This window comes from Thunnus maccoyii, chromosome 11 (genome assembly GCF_910596095.1).
Source record: "Thunnus maccoyii chromosome 11, fThuMac1.1, whole genome shotgun sequence".
Taxonomy (NCBI): domain Eukaryota; kingdom Metazoa; phylum Chordata; class Actinopteri; order Scombriformes; family Scombridae; genus Thunnus; species Thunnus maccoyii.
The window spans coordinates 33,289,265-33,309,538 of NC_056543.1; the positions used below are offsets into that span (position 1 = coordinate 33,289,265).

Consider the following 20,274-nt stretch of genomic DNA (forward strand, 5'->3'; position numbering starts at 1 on the left):
TGATTTGACACAGCATGGTGAGAAGTGACCTGATGTGATAAGTTCAGATGTGATGTGACATGAAATATGGAGTAATGTAAACATGTTTGTCATGATGTGATGAAATGAGATTGAATGTGGTGAAAAGATGAAATATATTAAGTATGTTTGAGCTCTTCAATAGCTTGGATCTGCATAAAAATCTCCTGGTTGAATCATCAGCACAAAAGAAGAACAACTGTGTTAGAAAATATCTGATGGCTCGGTTACAAAAAGTCAGCAGTAGTTAACTACAACTCCCAAGGTGCATTTTGGAAAGAAACCCAGTGACTGACCTTAAAATTTGGTTACATTCTGTTTTGGTGAAATGTCTTATTTCCATCATGTTTCCTACATTGTTTTTCACAATTTGAGCTTTCACTGCTGCTCTTTTAATGACGTCATCTTGTTGTGTCCTGTTCTTCTGCAATGGTTTAATGGCAGCAACTGGAAAATTAGCGACACAAGCTGTTTATCTTGAAGACCCCAATTCCTAAAAATCATATAACAGCAGTGGATGGAAACAATTAATTTAATTTATTCCTTTTGATTTTCTGGAAATTCAGTTACAATTTGTGCTACATTTGGATGGAAACCTAGCTACTGCTAAAAGCTACTGATTCAGTGCGGACAATGGTGATTCAGTAAAATCAGTTAAGTTTGGAGATTCACTGTTAGAGAACTGTTCATACATATATGGAATTCTAGTCCACATGTCCAAGTGCCTTTGAGCAAAACACTGAACCCCAAATTACTCCGAATGTGAGGTAAAAAATGTAACTTGTTTTGTACAAAAGCCAAAATGAGTGGAACAGGACCTGACAGTATATGGCCTGGTGTGATGTGACATGTCATATGATGAATGACGTGATGTGATGGACATGACATGATGGGACTTAATCAGATAAGAACATATGAAATGTTTTCCCATGAGAAACATGTGCACAAGGTCGCACAACAATCCCACCTTCCGGATGACTTTGTGGCCTTTGACAAGCTTACAATTTTTTCCTTAACAATAATTAAAACTTGCATTTACAATGTCAGAGAAAAAACAATGAAAGATAAGTTGAAAACAACCAAAACTTTACAGCAAAGTATTTTAAGTTTTGGATTGGGATTCAAAATGGGACATGCGTTCTGGTGGTTACCAGAGTACCAGTACTTTTTAATATGCCTGGGGTTACCAGACATGACTGATTTTGTCATTTGGGTCTCAAAAAGTTAGGGACCACACCACAGACAAAACTGAGAAGAAACGCCCAGTTTTTATGATGAAAGAACATAGTCTAGCTGCTGCTTGGAACTGATCTCTGAACACAAATATATAAGAGCAAGTTGTTGGCTTGACTGAATAATCTGCTCACAACTCAAGCCCCTGGCGTCAACTTTAAAGGTTTGCTGTGAGGCAGAAAATGTTAATGCAAGTTGTTGACAGATATAGACTAATAGTGCTATATATAAATATATCACTAACGTACGGTGCCCCTAAGATGACATGGGCAAAATAAACAAATTGAAGTTTCTGGTGCGTGCCACCTCCCGTGGGACACGAGATAGTTTCCTGTGGGTTATGAGAAAGTTTCTGGTGCACACAGGAGACCACCCAGTGCATTTCAGTCTGCTATGTCTATGTGTGGAAATGACAGTACAGGCGTTATGCCTGGGATACACAGGCAGCGCATCTACTGCGGCGCTTCTGCTGCGCTGCTACTGGCAGCCCTATCTTTCTGTCGTTTTCCCAGTCTATTTCTGCTGAGAACTGCGCATGTCACACAGAGAAAATAGGTGAGAATCTCTAGATGACGGCTGCTCTAACCTGTTAACATGGGCGCCGAAATGAAAAGCAAGAGGTTCTGTGATGTACACGCACTGCTTACGCATCCTGTGTGTCCCAGGCGTTTGTTGAGCTATATTCTAACCTCAGACTTCATCATAAGGACATGACGGTTTTGCTTGCAAGTCGTCACCACTATGTATACATCAGTGGCAGCTGGTGAAAAAATTGGAGCGGAAAGGAGGAAAACCAAAACGGAATCTAACAACAAACCACATCATACTATATCATTGTCCCCCACCCAATGAAATTGGAGGGGTGGGGGGCAATTTTATTTGCCAATAAAACAATTTGCTTTCAAAAACATATACATAAAAAGAAAAAGTGCTCATTTTAGCCATGGAGTGGTTCAGAATGTGTCATTTTACCAACAAAGTTAAATTCAAATTTATAGTGTTGTTCTATTTGATTTATGTTCTCATCAAAAACAGACAAGATATCACATGATTTACAAGTGTTTCTTATGTATTTTCTTAGTATACAGAAATATATAAAGTACCACAAAGCTTATAATCTGATACAGGTACAGATCAGTGCTGAACACTAAAAACATTCACAGATCTAAAAGTGTAGGTTCACATCAAAAAGTATTGATACATGTATCAAATACATGACTTACACACTCTTATCTATATGCACAACATACAAAATATAGTCTACAAAGCTGACATGTTAACACTTGTTATTCTAGTTACTTTAAGCTTATTACTCAATATACAGCTCAGCTTAAAAACAAATGGAAGAAATTGTCACAACAAGCAGCCAGACCTCCTGCACACTCATTCACAGATCACACAACATCAACAGGTAACTGAACAACCACTCAATTAAAAACGGGATCAATTCCAAATGAATGAGTGAGTCCACACAGCTCACTGTAACTTCAACAAGCAAACTACCCACAGCACATTATACGATCTCTGCTGCATTCTTGTTAAGGAGATAAATTCACACAGCCATAGAGATATTTAACCATCAGGGATTAAAGTAGCGACCAAAGAGACAGAGAGAGAGAAGCTGTATCTGACTCATGAAGTATCATGTCATAATGTCCATTTGTGGCTGTTGGTCATCTTGTTTGTTAGTTAACAGAACTTTGCGGCTGCTGTTTAACCAGTCTGATATCATCAGCAACAATGACAAACAAGCTAACTCTCCTGGTTGTTTCTCCGGTTGCTTCTCTCTCCAGCCGCTCCCCAGTGGCGTCCTGCTGCTGCTGCGCCCCCCAGTCCAAATCCATTCTCATGTTAGCTTAACAACAATCCTTGACAGCAGGTGTGAATACTAGGCTCCCTAGTGAGCTGGCATTGCTCTAGATGCCGGTGTGCCCTGGCGGCGTATTGTCGGCTGTTGCTGGCTGACGCGCTCAGTTGTAGTCCGTGTTGAGTGTAGACCGGGTCAGCTACCAGCCGACAATACGCCGCCAGGACATCTCCCCTCTCTTTCCCCCAACGGTTTCCATGCCTTTGGAAGATGGTCACGATGAATGTGTGTTGTGTTTAGGGCATCAGCGTGCCGTATTGTCCAGAGAGAACCCTCAATCGTGTATGGACTGTTTTATTCTGTCTGCACATACCAGAGAGGCCCGCTGTCGCTTTTTTGGAGTGAAGCGGGCTAGTTCACCTCTTTCTGGCATGCCCAAGGGGAAAGTGGGGAGAATGGCAGAGACCACCCATGGAAAGGGGGAGTGTTCGAGGAGGCCTGCAACTGGTAGTCAGCCTTGCGCTGACCCCCTTCCTATCCCCACTCCAGTGCTGGAGGAAGAGGGAGTAGACTCAGGGGATGTTGATGTAGAGACCGTCTTCTCCTCTGAGAGCGATGACCACAGCTTATCCTGTGGACAGAAAGCAACACCTCATTGGCCTGCCATTTCACTGAGGTTATTGGCAGGGCAACCAGGGCTCTGGATGTTGCCCTCCTGTAGACCTTATGACTCCTGTCTCTCGGTTTGAGCAGGATATGGAGGTTCGCCCCGCTCCTATGCGGGTGGCCCCCCTACCGGACTTTAAGGACCTGGTGTGCAGACAGTTCGATTCTCCGGCTGCTACATGCAAGTGGTCTGCGCCATGTCGACGGTTTTCGAACATGCATGACAGGGAGCAGGTTGCATTCGAGTCGCTCCCTCCGATGGACCAGACCCTCTCTCCGCTTATTTCTCCCTCCAGCTCCATACTTGGCAATACCATCTGCCCTAGCAAGAATTGCAGGGTGATGGATAGCCTACTTACTAAGCTGCACGGGGCTTTGGCTACACAGACCCGTCTGGCAAATACTGGGGCCATTATGTCCCTCTACCTCCGTGACCTGTCCCACCAAGTACATGACAGACCTGGGGGTTCAGGTGTTGCAAGTGAGCTTCAGATGGCTTCCTCATTCGTCTTTTCAGTTATGAAAGAGCAGGCAGAGGCTGCTGGTAGGGCGCTGGTGTCCACCTGTGTCGCACTGCTGGAGCTATCCCAGTCCCAGCTCCAGCAGGGCGATTGGGACTGCCTGCTAAGATTGCTGGTGGAGCCTTCCGCTATGTTTGGGCCGGATGCAGTTAAGTTGTTGCAGCAGGCATAGGAGAGCTGCCACTGTGAGGTCTCAGGTAGCCACTCTAGACACACCAGGGGCTCCAGACAATCCAGACCGGCCATGCCTCAGCCACCCCCGGGGACCGGGGGACCTCAGGCCCCAACTGGAGGGTTTTTGTCTGCAAACTCGGCCTAATCACACATCTGTGGCCTCCGGGTCTGCTCTATGCCTTCCCTCCTTTCACTCTTCTCCAGGCCCCTCTCCAGAGGGTTCAGGTGGACGGGGTGAGGCTGGTTCTGGTGGCTCCTTTTTGACACCACATGCTGTGTTCTTGGCAATCTCACCTCTTCTAGGCGGAAAGCCATTTCGGAGGGACTCGCTGTCTCAGGCGAGCAGGACCCTGTTCCACCCCCTCCTGGCGGGGCTCAGACTGATGGCCTAGCCCCTCAGAGGGACAGGCTCCTGGCTTTAGGCTTGCCTGAACCTGTAGTTTGGTCTGTGCAGGAGGCCCGGGCACCATCCACTAGGGTTGCGTACTCCTACCGGTGGGAGATGTTTTCTGCTTGGTCTGAGACGGCGTTTCCACTGTCTGTAGCCTCTGCCAGGAGGATCAGTGAGCTCCATGCTTTGTTGGTTCATGGTGACTGCTGCAGGTTCCTGCCAGCTGGGTCAGGGATTATCCTCCATCCCAACCTAGTGTTCCCGCCTAAGGTTCTGTCTGAGTTCCACCTGTCCCAGTCGGTTGAGCTGTGGTCGCTTTTCTCTCTTGATGGGGGCCTGGGGACCAAGCAGCTCCAGCCCTTGCTGTGCCCTGTCCGGGCCCTGGCGGAGTACATCTGGTGCACAAAGGCCATCAGGAAGTCTGACCAGCTCTTCGTCTGCCAGTCCACCCCAGTCGTTTGGGCAGGCCTTTGTCGAAGCCTAGGCTGTCCCACTGGGTTGTGCAAGCAATTCAGCAGGCATATGCCTCCTCGGGTGTGCCTGTCCCATCCTGGGTTCAGGCTCACTTGACTCGAGTGTGGCTACCTCATGGGCCTTGTGGCGGGGAGCTTCTCTCGATGCCATATGTGCTGCAGCCACATGGTCGTCTCAGTCCACTTTTGCCCAATTCTACTGCCTGAATGTGGCAGCCAGCCCCTCCTTTGTGGAGTGGGTGCTGGGTCTGCTTCCTCGATAGCTGGCTGGGCCTCTTTTGTATGTCTCCCTCCGTCAGCTTTGCGTCTTGCGGGCTGATCTGTGTGGCCACTCTGTCCATGTGTTTGGCCTCTGCGTCTTGCAGGGCCTTTTTCTTTGGTTCAGTCTTGCAACTTGCAGACTTATCTTAGCAGCCCTCCTGCCTCCCAGGCTTGACCTCTGCCTCTTATGGGTCCTTGACCTGGTTGGTATGTAAAAAGTGTACATTTGTAAATAGTTTGTTTGTCACATATTGGCGTTTTCGGCTTGTGAGCTGGACCGTCTCCTCATGGGGTGTCTTAAAGAGTTACCCCATACATATGGAATATGTAATGGAGTGGAGAGATAGTCTCGATACGTTTGGTTACATTGTAACTTTGGTTCTCTGAGTGAAGAGACTATCTCTCCAGCTTGACGCCACTTGGAGACACGTTTCGATCAAACTATCAGTGATTACACGCCAGCACAGGTGCTTTATAGGTAAACCGTGGAGCGTGACCGGGCAAGCCGGTGTGTCTTAAAGAAGTATCCATGTACCTTGACAGCAGGGGGATCGTTCCCCCATACATATGGAATATGTAACAGAATGGAGAGATAGTCTCTTCACTCAGAGAACCAAAGTTACAACATAACCAAATGATCAATAACAGATTTTGAAACTGAAAAAGTCAAATTCTGTTTACTTGTCTTCTTTCTGTGTGGAATCAATAATTGCCTATTAAGATAACAATAATTAGGGCCTGAGCCCAAAAGTAATTATTACTTTTCTAAAAATAGACTTGATGAAAATTAGGAAATTAATTTGTTTTACACATAAACTCATCAAAACATTTCAGTTTACTAATTGAAATTCAAGTGAATGGGCCCAAAACTTGCATAATTTTGATGACACAGGTGTGAGCAAGACAGACCCTCAACGTGCAGAAAATTCTCATCCTCACACTGTTGAGATTTGATGTTTTGCCATGACAGAGGAAGTTGCTATAACTTTATAACTTTAAATGCTCCAGTGTTCACCAAACTCTGCATGTTTGATAAGACTCCTGGCCTGAACACGTCTACATGACAATATTCCATCAGTGATGCAAACTGGCTGAATAGCGTCCCCTACGAAATTTAAGTGAAGCAGCCCCAGCAGCTGGCAAAATAGTGGACAAAGGAAATGATGTTTATTTCCTTCTTGCACAGTAGAGCCCCAGAATATAATATAAAATATAGAAATGTGCTTATTATGTCCCCTTTAATGATTATTCTCTTCAAATGTCTTTTATCTGACCAACACTCCAAAACCCAAAGACATGCAATTTAGAAACATGAATAAATGAAGTGCCACAAAATTATGCACAGACATTCATGGTGCCCTGACATGAATCCTAATGACTTTGGTGATCCTCTGACTTTTCATCTAGTGCCATCACCAGGTCATATTTTATTTGCCCAATACTTTGGATTATGAGCACTCAAAGCACTGCTGTTCCGAAGTACAGCTTCACTAGCATGGCTGTAGACTCTGTTGAGTTGCTCGATAGATTACCCTAATCAAAAATTGTTGTTGATAGATTTTCTTTTGGTCATCTTATTATATTATTGTTTCAGCAGTACACAATTTAACTAGACTTGACTCACCTACTTTGAATGGGATATCCACTAACTCAGCCAACCAGTTGGTATTTGCACTTCATGACCAGAGTCAAAGAGGGATAGATGGAAAGAAGAATTAAGGTAATCAGACAGACACAGGGCTGCCTTGCATTACTCACTTAGCCAACAGAGCTGGACTAACTGACTAACTAATCAGATATGTGTCTTTCTGTGAGGTTTTTTGGTGTCTGGCTGTCTCAGGAGTGTGGGAACCAACATCAGATAGGCAGTCAGGAAGTGAAAAGCTCTGCAAAGGTGTCTGATAAGGAAAAAACAAACATAACTTTTGTACACTGATTTGATGGATTGTGAGCATATGTATAGTTCTTTTTATGGGTTACAAATTATCAAGAGTTTTCAATTTACTAATTTAAATTCAAATGAAAGGGCCCAAAACTTGCATAATTTTGATGACACAGGTGTGAGCAACACAGACATGTCTCACCCTTCAGAAAATTCTCATCCTCATACCGTTGAGATTTGATGTTTCGCCATGACAGAGGAAGTTGCTATAACTTTATTGTAAATGCTCCAGTCTGCACCAAACTTTGCATGTTTGATAAGAGTCCCGGCCTGAACACTTCTACATGACAATATTCCATCAGTGAGGCAAACTGGCTGAATAGCGTCCCCTATGAAATTTCAGCGAAGCAGCCCCAGCAGCAGGAAAAATAGTGGACAAAGGAAGTGATGTTTATCTCCTTCTTGCACTGTCGCTCACACTCTCCATTCAAATATATGAGTATTTTTCTGTGTCCAGCTGCAGTTACTTATTGCCTCTACACACCAGTACACCAGACAGTACATATTTCAATCAAACTTTGACCAGGTCATGTGGGTTAAAAGTCTTTACTTTTCTAAAAATAGACTTGATGAAAATTAGGAAATTAATTTGTTTTAGACACAAACTCACTGTACTTCCATATTGTCTGTTTCTCATAGTGCCACCTACTGTGCACAGGAAGTCTGCCTTACAACACACATCATCAGGTTTGTTACTTTGTGGATGTTTTCTAGCTCCAAATAGCTTCACCACTTCATGCACTGTCCAAAAAATGCCTGCGTATGAAGAAGTCCACGTGCAGACCCACCGACCACATCACAGCCCAACGTGCATGGGGTGCAAGGGCCCGTTCATCGCTGCTTGCAGCTTTAATCTTATTAATAAAATCACTAAAAAGTAAAACAAATTACTAAACTTGACTGGGCAGAAAGTCCTGCCCACAGTCCTGACTAAATAATTACCCTGGAACATGGCTAGATTAACCTGGCAGGTGGCCCTGGGGTAAATATAAACTGCTGGGCCCCTTTTGAATCCTAGGTTCCACATCCTCTAAAAAACGTGTACAGTTTGTCTAGTTCGCTTATTTCATTTTTACCTTCTCTTCTATTTAGGGCTTATGCAAAGGTATCTCTCATTTTATTGTATTGCACTATTATTTATCCATATTAATTTAAACGCATAATATGTAATTTCAGCCGCTAGGGGTCTCTCAATCAAAACAATAACAAAAGATGGAGTGTGATGATGGTGTGAAGTAGCAAGGGATCATGGGAGTTGTTATCTTCATTGTTAAACAACCAACTTCTCCGGGATAGGATTACTCCAGTGTTCATTGTTCAGGATGTTTTTACTGGGAGCCGAATTACCTGCAGAGGTCTCCTCCTCTCCAAAAAAAAAACAGACCCGGTGATTACAAGTAAAAACACTGAATAAAGCAGTTTCACCTGAAAAAAAAACAATGTTTCTCCGACGATGTTCGGCGAGCACCGGACTTCCTGGAGGGGCTGTTAGCTGAGCTGCTGCTAATGTTTGCCTAGTTTATTTCTCTTATAACTTAAGATCCAAATGTCCAACGACTAAAATTCTTCATCCGGCTAAAAGATATAGTTAAAAATTATTTATTATGTATTATGAAAATGTGACTTCAAATTGAATAAAAGGCAATTTCATAACAGTTTCTGTTGAACAACCACAACACTGATGTATTATCTTGTATGTGTGTAAGTTACTCTTTGGTAGACGCAATTGTAGCGGACAAACACAACACCGAAGCATGCATCTTGTGCACTATACCCTTTGGTAGAGGGGTATGACGCCATTGACAGGCGACCAACTGAAATGGTCCATTCCCTTGATTAAGATTACAGATTTCTCTGGGTTTGAAAATTGTTGGAAACATTTGGGATAATGTAAGTACACAACTCAATAAAATATATAACATAGGTCTAGTTGTTTTTAGACATTTTAATGCAGAATAATTACATATTATAGCTTTAAACCTTAAATTTTCAATTCTTAATTTTTCAATTCTTCATTTGACTCAAGCTACAAGCTACAGTTTCATGCTATCATATGCAGCATTGAACTGGAAAGTATAAATGTAACCGTGGTGAGATGACAATAAATGTCCTTGTAATTGCAGACAAAAACAACTGTCCCAAACAAACTCTGGAGCGTTTAATTTGCAGTGGGAATGTGATCCAACATCGATCCGACCCAACTACTAGGTGTACTCTGCATGTGTGAGCTAAACAGCTCCCATAGCCAGGTGAGCTTTGCATACTGGGATGCGGATGAGCAAAACCATCCGCTAGTCAAAGAGTGAATCAAGGTTCAAACAGGTCTGACAAAGTATGTTGCATTTTTTAATATTTGGCAGATAGGAGCCTCTTCAGGACTTTCTTCCTACTCCTGCTCCAGACACATTCATCATTGAGTGGATTAAACATTCTCACGTCGCTTTTAGTGATGCAGTTTTGTTTGCTTGGATTTTGCTCTGTGTGAAAAGAAACCAAATCAAACAAGGAAAACAAGTACACCAACTCATCCACTGATTCGAGCAACCATACTATAGGTTTGAAAACACCCTCAAACCCCCAGACCCAGGGTGCCATGTTGTATCCATGTTGTCTTAAAATAAGCCAACAAAAAACAACTCTTTCCATGGTCAAAATTGAACTACGAAGCTTAACTTATAAGTCAACATGGATAAAATGCTCAGAATGCATATTCCCAAACAATTGTTCGATTAAATAAGCAAAAACCAGTTGGCACACAGTAAGTCTGAAGCTTTCGGAGCCCCAGGTGTTCTGGATTATGTATGTGGTGTTAAATATTTCCTTTAGAACCATTACAATGTCTGTGTCCAAAATCATTCCCTGTTTATTTTATAGTGTATCACTGTCCACCATTTTATTTCAGTGTCTGAATTCTGAGTGTGAAATGTATGCTCTGTAAAGACACCTCAAAATTTCCACAATGGAAAGGGTAGAAAGTAGCACAGCTCCAAATCTTAAAGAATCGGGAGCACAGTTGCAGCAACAAACAAAATGCCAGCACTTACAGAGTCAATCAATCAATCAATCAATCAATTTTTATTTATATAGTGCCAAATCACAACAAAAGTCATCTCAGGGCACTTTTCACATAGAGCAGGTCAAGACCGTACTCTTTAATTTGCAGAGACTCAACAATTCCCCCACGAGCAAGCACTTGGTGACAGTGGTAAGGAAAAACTCCTCTTTAACGGGTAGAAACCTCAAGCAGAACCCGGCTCTTGGTGGGTGGCCATCTGCTTCGACCGGTTGGGTTGAGAGAGAGACAGAAAGAGGGAAAGGGGGAGGAGGGGGCGGGGGACAGAATAACAACAATCATAACAATAACAATAAGTAGCAATAGCCAGGGAAGGATGCCAACAGGACTGTGAAGGACTGCAAAGGCGTGGCCTGCAACCCAGGGTTTCCTGCGAAACCTACAATACAGGTACGAGGCCTGTACTATGAAGCAGGATTTGGGGTTAGTGAGGCAACTTCAGGTTTAATTATGGGTTTTCAGTCCTACAACAGTGGTTCACTTTTTACCGGGGTACATCACCATGATAACTTAAGCTGAATAGCTAACCTGCTCCAGGGCAGGTTAACTTCAGAGGATTGGATCACAACCTGTCAACACCTCGACCACTGACCAATCAGATCACTGGAAATAAAGAATCATCATTCCTACAGGATCCTGACATGGACAGAAATCCTGAGTTACGATTAAGTGACAATTAAAAAACAGCAATATATATTTTTATAGATCAATGTAAACATTGTATTGTTCTATGTTTCTATTTCCACTCTGGTTTTAAAACAGAGCCTCTAACAAATGGAAAGATTGTTTACGACACTAAACACATAATAATGATTTTAGCTGCATTTTAAATAGCATGTAAAATGTAATAAGGAGCTATATGACCCTTTTAAATAATATAGCTCTTTATTAAATTTCACATGCAATTTGTCCTTGCTATATTTGGATTCTTTATATGTGTTTTGTGGATGTATTTATTCTTGACATTTTTTCTATGGCATTTTTCTATGCTTTCTTGTAAAATACAAATTATTTGGGCTAACAGGGTCACACAGCTCTTAATATGTTTCCTTTTACATGCTATGTGTGACATTGGTTTCAGATTTTTCAGATATCAGAGATTTATCTACTTAGTAGTTTGAGTTTTCTGTGCATATACTCATACTCATTACGTAGTGCATTTTGGGCAGTTTTAAGCATAGACTAATTTTATTATCATTTTCATCTATAGTCATATTCAATGAGAATGTCTGTATATTATGAGGGTTATTTCTTTATTACGTATTTATAAGCTTCTCCATTTATTAATCTGGATTGTATTGCTCTCTCTATATAGTCTCTTGCTATGTGTGTCCGGTCTTGGGCATTCAGTTTTATATATTCATTACCTTTCAACTTACTGATTATTTTGGTCACACCTCCCTCATTAGAAGAGGCTGTATCTGGGCGGTTCATTCACAGATGGATCCTATTATATAATCATTCATTCTTTTTGCTGATTGGTGTTTGAACCTCACCTGTTTATATAAATTGTCATTTCTTCTGTGGTTACATTATGCTAATGATGGCTTCTAGTTGAAATGCGTTTGTTTTTGTCCACAATAAATTAGAAGACTATAGATCTGTGAGTACTGGTTGTGTTTTTGTTTTAAAGAAAAAAGTAGTGTCTGTGACATGTACACTTCTTTCTGTAAACAATCCCACAATGCTGTGTTACATTTTATAGATGAGAAAATTAAAGTTGTACAAGACCTCAGCATTCAGCGATAATGCAAAATGATGATGATTGTCTAAACTCTCAATTTGCTGCTGACTATAGAGTTAACTACTGAATATCCGTAATAGAGGGAGCAATGATTGATTTTGGACACAGGCTGCTTTGAATTTGATGTTGCAGGCTTAAACTCACAACCAATATATGGTATGCATCAGCACTGAAGTTGTTACAGATGGCAATGAGTACTTGTCATCATCGGAGGTACATATCAACAGCTGAATGTGACTTTAGAAAAACACTGCTTGGCAAGAGCTATTCATGTTTTTTCAATATAGATTTTAAAAAAGCAGCTTAATACAGTATACTGACATTAACTTGTATAAGCCTTTGACCTAACCCTAACAAAGGGTGTCAATACACAGCTAATTTCTGCCTCCTAGTGGGTTAATCCAGCCATGTCAGGGGGCAAAACACGCGCGCGTTCTAGTTTTCCGTACAAAACATATCCTTCCGAGTGACTCATCTTATTAATAGAGAATCTTTGGAGTGCTGTGCCTCGTCTCTCAGCCGAAAAAGTACAAAATATCTTTCTTTGAGTAACTCGTCACATTATCAACAGACGATCTTCGGAGCGCCGTTACTTGTTCTCAGCTGACCGTCAGCAACAAACCGGCACCCGCAGCAGCTGACAGACACAGGTTTAGCGTTTTACTGGCCGGCACTGCCATCTCTTCTCTTCATGTTTTAACGTCGCTCGTTTTTCCGGGATGCTAACATGTTCTGATTCACCCAGAAAGCGATGAATGAAACGAGCACAGCGGGGACCGGACCGGCGGAGGTTCTGTTTACTGCGGGCAGCCGAGCCCAGGTTGTCGGGCTGGTGGGAGGATGGAGCCGAGGCTGAGCGGTGATGGCAAGCCGTCCGTGACCGTGTCCTGGTTCCTCGGCCCGGCCCTCATCTTCTTCCTCCTGGCTGTGTTAGTGAGCAGTCATGGGACGTGTAAACACCGAGTCCCCTCTCCCAGTGAGGTGAGCCTGGGTTTGCTTTGCTGAGAACCAGCGGTAGGGCTAAGCTAGCCAAGTTAGCATGATAGCTAGTGGTGGCTAATTAACGCCTGTATTGCACAGGATAACTGCTTTACGGTACCCCTGTACTTTAAAATATATAGCTTGACACTGACTTACGCTAGAGACAAACCTGACTTCCAATATGACACGCAATATTAGTTTTTGTGTTACATCAAATGGAAAATACTTCAGTTCAGTTTGCTACCCAATTTGGATTTGGTAACAATGATTCGTATAGATAGTAGAGTTAGCTAGCAAGCTAACAGGCTAACATAAGGCTCCCTTGTTTCTCCGAGTCTGCAATAACTAACATGATGAATAGTATCTACAATAACCGTAATGTACAGTCCCTGCAATAACCATAATGTACTGCACACTATGGTTATTGTAGAAACTGTACATTACGGTTGTTGTAGATTGCAATAACCGTAATGTACAGTCTCCGCAGTAACCGTAATTTACAGTATCTAACCATAATGCACAGTCTCTGCAATAACCGTAATGTAAGTGACAGTATCTGCAATAACCGTAATGTACAGTCTCTGCATTAACTGCAATGTACAGTCTCTGAAATAACCGTAATGTACAGTCTCTGAAAAAACCGTAATGTACAATCTCTACAAAAACCGTAATGTACAGTCTCTGCAATAACTGTAATGTACAGTATCTAACTATATTGTACAGTCTCTGCAATAACTGTAATGTACAGTATCTAACAGCAATGAACAGTCTTTGCAATAACTGTAATGTATAATCTTTGTAAATACCATAATGTACAGTATCTGCAATAAAGTAATATACAGTCTATATAATAACTGTAATGTTCAATCTCTGCGATAACTGAAATGTACAGTATCTAACCGTAATATACAGTCTCTGTAATACCCGTAATGTTCAGTATCTCATTGTAATGTTCAGTCTCTACAATAACCATAATGTACGCGTTAGGGATGTGCAGAGGGCAGTATCTGCATTTGTTGAGGCAGCAAAATTATTTGTATTTGTTTTCCAATAAAAGTGGAAAGAGGCTTAAAAATCCTGTTTTTGTTTTCGTTACACTCTTAATTTTAGAAAATTAAAGTGTTACAATAAGTGTTGATGAATAAACTACCTTTATAAAGGAGGTCCCCACACTGGGTCTTGAGCTGGAGTCTCCCAGATCATAGACGACTGCGCTGACTACTGAGCTAAAACATTACTCATTGCCTCATTGCAGACAGACGTCTACTTATTTATTCACCCGTAACATCGAGACAGCACACCGTGTAATGTGTAGGGTAGAACTTCAAAGGCAATTATGGCTTTGCACGTTTCATTTATTCCCTGTTTTTTAAAACCTAACTTTGTGGAAAGGAGAATGGGAACACCAGATTATGGAGAGTCTCTTGGAAACACTTGGCGTGTGTCAGTAGCTCAGCTTTATCTCTCGGGAACACCCCCAACTCCGGGACTGATGACCAAATTAGGAAATGTGTGACATGTAGCAGGTGGATGTGACTCCACTTGTTGAGATCTGCTGATAGATATAACAGTGGAGCAGAGTAGAGAGACTGAAATAGCGATGTAACCAACCTGCGTGCTGGTATTTGACATGTCTTTTTTTCTTTCTGAAAACAAATAATTTCTAAAATATTTGTATGAAACAAATATTCGTAAAAAAATGACTTTTTGACCAACCGGGCCTAGAGCCCGGTTCTGCTTGAGGTTTCTTCCCGTTAAAGGGTAGTTTTTTCTTGCTGCTGTCAACAAGTGCTCGTTCAAGGGGGAATTGTTGGGTCTCTGTAAATTAAAGAGTATGGTCTAGACCTGCTCTATAAAAAATGCCCTGAGATAACTTTTCTTATGATTTGGTGTTATATAAATAAAATTGAATTCTTTGTGCTTTGCCGAATAATATATTTGTATTTGGGCACACCCCTAGTAGAGTCTAAGTGTAATGTACCGTCTCTGTAATAACTGTAAAGTACAGTATCTGCAATAACCTGCACTAATGTAATGTACAGTCTCAGCAATAACTGTAATGTACAGCATGTAACTGCAATGAACAGTCTCTAAAATAACCGTAATCTATAGTCTCTGTAATAAACGCAATGTACAGTCTCTGCAATAACTGTAATGTACAGTATCTGCAATAATCGTAATTTACCGTCTGTGCAATAACTGCTGAGTGGAACATTTTACAAATGCCCTTTGGTTTTTATGATTATTGTGTCATGTGATGACTATGGCCCTGTTTACACCTGGTATTAACATCCATCTCAGGTGATCTGATGACAAGTGTACAGCTCTAAATACAAGTGTAAATGCACCCAAGACGCATTGAGGACGGATTGAGACCCGATCAGTCAGACCACATTCGGAGGTGGTCTGGGCCGCATGTGGCCACATTCTTTTAGTAGTGTAAACGCAATATGTCCTGGGCCACATTGAGGGACCACCTACTCAGCTGACATCTTCTATTTTCCGGCAGACTAGACACAGTACCCTCCGTCCAAAGCTGTTCAACTTGTTTGATAACAGGATAAACAAATTATTTTGTTTTTCATGTGAATTAAAAACATAATCCACCTCCCGTTTTCTCCTGTTTTTCTCGTTCCCCTAACCGGTTTCCCTCTTCAAATCGACAATTAGAATAGAAATTAAATCATTAATTTTTCGCTTGTCTGTCTAAAAAAATATTTCAGAAGCTAAATGTAGCTGGATAGTTTCCTCTGTCCTGTCAAACTGATAACAACAGTTTTTAGTTTTGCTGTGCTGCTCAACATAGTGAGCTCAGGATTTATCAGGACGGTGGCTGCTTTACTCCAAACAGTTTCACTGTATGAACCTGGACTGCATGTGTGTAACAGCTGACCTATTGGATGTGTAGAAGAACACAGAACATTAATTAACATTAGATCCTGACAGATCCTGTTGGCTTGTTGGAGATTTAAATAATCAATGAAGTTATGCTTCTATGTCTCGTCCGTAAATGCACACAGTGTCTCTGAATGGAGAGATGCAGCTACGGGGAGATCGCTGCATCTCTCTCCCGACGCGGAATATTTATATATTTATCCTGTTATCAAACAAGTTGAACACAGCTTTGGATGAATAACGAACGAATTCGGTCGTTGAAAACAGAAATGATATCCGTGTTTATTTGCATAAACAGAGCAGGGGAGTGAGATCTGACCACATGTGGTCACTCAGGATGCATATGGAGATGCATGTTAATGCCAGGTATAAACAGATGCGCTTAAAGCGGTCCATTTGTGATTGGATCACCCGAGACGCACGTTAATACCAGGCGTAAACAGGGCCTAGGGCTGTCCCGAATACCTTTTTTTGGGGGGGGGGCTTCAAAGCTTCGATTTACTTGAAGCTTGGCGGGGGGGTTCAAAGAAATAGAGGAGGTAGTCCAGTACTCACGCAGGCCTACACAGATGGTGTGCAAGCTACGAGCATGCACAGAGGCAGTTATGCTCAATGTGTTGGTCATTGCAGTATTCTCTGAAACGCCAGGGGGCGTACAAACAAAATATTCTGTAAATAAGCAAGACTCAATGACATATTTTTGGCATACACACCCTTGCACCAGGGACACTACATCAAGCATAAATCTAGCTTCACGGTGCAGGTACCTCCTCTGTCTCTCTGCCCGTCTCGCCACCTCGGTGTCACTCATGCTGCCGGTGTTTTGTCGGTCTGCATCCACCTCATGCTGAAGTTGCTGCTGTTGGTGAGAACAGCACAGCAGGCGAGCAGCACAGGGACCCGCTGGAAGAAGCAGCAGCAGCATCTTTAAAGCAAGCTAGACTAGGGCTGCTCGATTATGGCAAATATCATAACACAATTATTTTGGTCAATATTGTAATATTATATATTGTAATATATAGTATTAACATGATTACTCATTGACTTTGACTTTGTGCATTTCTTGAACGTTTAAAAAAATTTTTCTTTTTAACAGTGGATTTCCTTTAACAATAACAGACTGCAGACCAAGGTTAGATGGTACACTTTTTTTGGCAGCCACTATGTCTGTTAATATTCCAGACTTCCGGCCATATAGAACAACTACCAGAAATATGTTTAAATAGCCATATAATAGCCTACATTTAAACAGCAAAAAAGGACAAAAACACAAATGCTATGATCCAACAAATGTATTTTAGTCAGCAGAATGAACTCTTCACAAACTTTGTGAACTGAGCATATAGGCTACAACAATCAGATAAAATAAATAGCCTTGCTGTTGTTAATTTAATGCTGCCATGCGGGCAGTCTGCAGCTGCAGCTCCGCCACCGCTTCCACCTCCTGCGGTCTCCCTGAGACCGCCTCTCACTGGGGCCATATGGGGAAAAGTTAAACCTCCTACTGATCAATTACATGTTACTAAACCATGGAGCTCTGGACTGATTTGTTTATTTCACTGTGCCAATGCTGGATGTAACATTACCTGAGAAAAAATGGTAAGACTTTTCGGAGTCTTGTTAACTGCTGTTGTACCAAAGCGCAGGACTGTTCCTGAAGTGTGCACCGGCTTTTCAATCTTGTGTCACGCTTAGTCACATGTGACCTAACATTCAATGAATCTTCCAATGTCTTAACAGTGGTGGCAAAACCAACCTTTGCATAATATAAGTTTATACTTAAGTTGTCTTGGCAACATATCCTATAGGTCACACAATATTAAGCTATTTAATATGCTATTAATGAATTTAGCAATCGGCATATTTCCCACCATACATTTTGGCCTTTGATATTTTCATCTGCCGGACAACTACACATGATACAAGCTGCCGGGGGGGAAAAGAAAACTGTATATAGGAATGTTTGAATTCTGATTTTGCTGTTCATATACTATGGCAACAAACAAAGCTTCAAAGCATTCGGTACAGCCCTAGTGACAATGTACCATGACTTGTTAGGTATTTAATTCACTGGATTAGCTAAAAACAGGCATTCTCATCTGATTATTTTATCTATAAATGATTTCTCAATTGAATTTCCAGAAAATATACTATTATGATATATACTGCTATCTTAATGTAAAATTGTATGTTTTATACATTTGACCTACTCCCCCAACATGTCATCTGTCATCTGGGTGCTTGGTAACAAAACCAACCAAACCAATCACTGATTTTCTTTACTTGTTACTTGTCAGAGATCTTTGGTTTCTTATAATTTCTCCTCCGCCTCTTTTAGGTTGTCCATCATGTGTACTTGAGGCCTGAGCGCTTGACTAAAAGAAGCTCTCCTGACAACCTACAGCTGAAGATTAAAATCATCTACGACTACAGTGTTGACCAGTGAGTAATGCAGCTTGTTAGATAACATGAACATTTCTAAGCTCTAGAAAGTAGACACCAGAACCAGACATTTGACAGTTAATGTTGTATGTTCATAGCAATCAACACTTCCACAAACCTCATAAAAACAACTTCAAAGCTTTACTCTGACATTTTATGATTATTATTATTTCTTATTTCTTATTTCTCTATGATTCAGGTACGAGTTGTACCCACCTTGTGACTATACTGTGTACATGTAAGTGATGTTTTCTGTGTCAAGTGGATGTGCTCTTTCTCCTCAGGCTCCCTGCAGACAAGAGAAGACTGGTAAAGGTGAGGATGCCTAAGAACTTATTGTGTAGAGCACTTTTTGTAAATGAAATGAAAACCTATAAGATGGAGCCTTGTTGGTTGGCTGTAGCACCTGCAAATTCACCTACAGAGTGCTGAAAAGATGTTTTGAGCTTGAATTTGGGTTCACTGCTCACCATTATGTTAGGTACTGCAACGAGAGAAAAAACATGTGCATGAGTCAAAGAAGTAGAACTGAGGAGAAACAAGCAGGTGGAGTGTGATGAGCTTAGACACCTGCCAATCATAGAACTCCCACATCATCTGATTCTTTATTCTTAATTTGTATCCCCATTAGCTTCCACAAAGTGATCGCTAGTCTTTCCGAGGTCCACACAACAACAGCAACAATTAAGCAATCAGCAGTTCACATTGATCAGTAAAATAAGAAAAAGCAAAACAAGCCAGATATAAAGATAAGAAACTGTAAAATAACAAAGGTGGATAATCCAAATTTACACTAAAATCAACAACAAAATTGTCAAGATTCAAAATAATCAAAAAGGTTCTAAACTTAAAAGTGTGTTTTTCTTGTTCCTCCAGTTGGGTGTTCTCTCTTTCCCTTCACTGTGCAGGATGATGTGCAGAGTTTGTCTTCACATTCATCTGCTAAGGGAGGAAAATTTCTCTGTGCTCACCTTTAATCTCAGTTTAGCACGTGTACATATGAGCATGATTTGTGACATCATAGCTAGTTTGGAGCTATGGTTTGGAGCCACACAAATCAGACAGATTATTATTCAAAACATAGTATTTAAAACATGTCGGGACGGGATCTTAAATTATTTTTTCAATATTACCACAAAGATATCGAAACAAAAAAAAAGGGGCTGTTGAGAGCCAACTTATATGGACTTATTTTGAAAAACAGGAGGGGTTTTAACATTAACATGGCACTTGTTGTTGTTGAGATTAAAGAGCAACTTAAAACCAGCTGACAATTTTGCCTCTGCTAACCTCCATTATTTGAAGTTCTCACCCATCATTGCTATTGTGTTTGTCCCCTCCTCAGGACAAGCTCTTTCCCCAGGCCATCGACTACCTGCAGAGGGCCTTCAGTGTGAGGCACAGGGTGGGGCCTGTGTTGCTCAGCAGGTATGAATCCACTACACACTGTCTGGTTCCACCTGTGTACGTTGCTTCTAAAGATGCACTGATCCATGTAGGAGCTGATAAAGACACAAGGTTGGGTATCGACCAGATGTCATGTGACTGATCCACAGTTTTCTGTTGATCCATTAATTTACTGTGTGATGTGTATGATGTGTAATGCTACTGCCACTTCCTGCATCTGCTTCATAATAAATGCATTTTCATGTA

At 41.6% G+C, this 20,274-nt stretch overlaps 1 protein-coding gene across 4 annotated transcripts in view; it reads left to right on the top strand.

The window, feature by feature from the left end:
* The first annotated feature begins 12,831 nt into the window (after nt 1-12,831).
* lmln (leishmanolysin-like (metallopeptidase M8 family)) overlaps nt 12,832-20,274 on the top strand; it is a 40,576-nt gene continuing 33,133 nt past the window's right edge. For 2 of the 4 annotated variants that reach the window (XR_006098744.1, XM_042425998.1), the window contains exons 1-4: nt 12,832-13,284; nt 18,518-18,621; nt 18,906-18,936; nt 19,967-20,049. Coding sequence is in view for 3 of the 4 variants with exons in the window: in XM_042425998.1 (XP_042281932.1) it covers nt 13,144-13,284; nt 18,518-18,621; nt 18,906-18,936; nt 19,967-20,049 (359 nt within the window). In the remaining variant the exon portion in view is untranslated. The remainder of the gene's footprint in view (nt 13,285-18,517; nt 18,622-18,905; nt 18,937-19,966; nt 20,050-20,274) is intronic. The other 2 variants (XM_042425999.1, XM_042426000.1) reach the window with 2 other exon arrangements.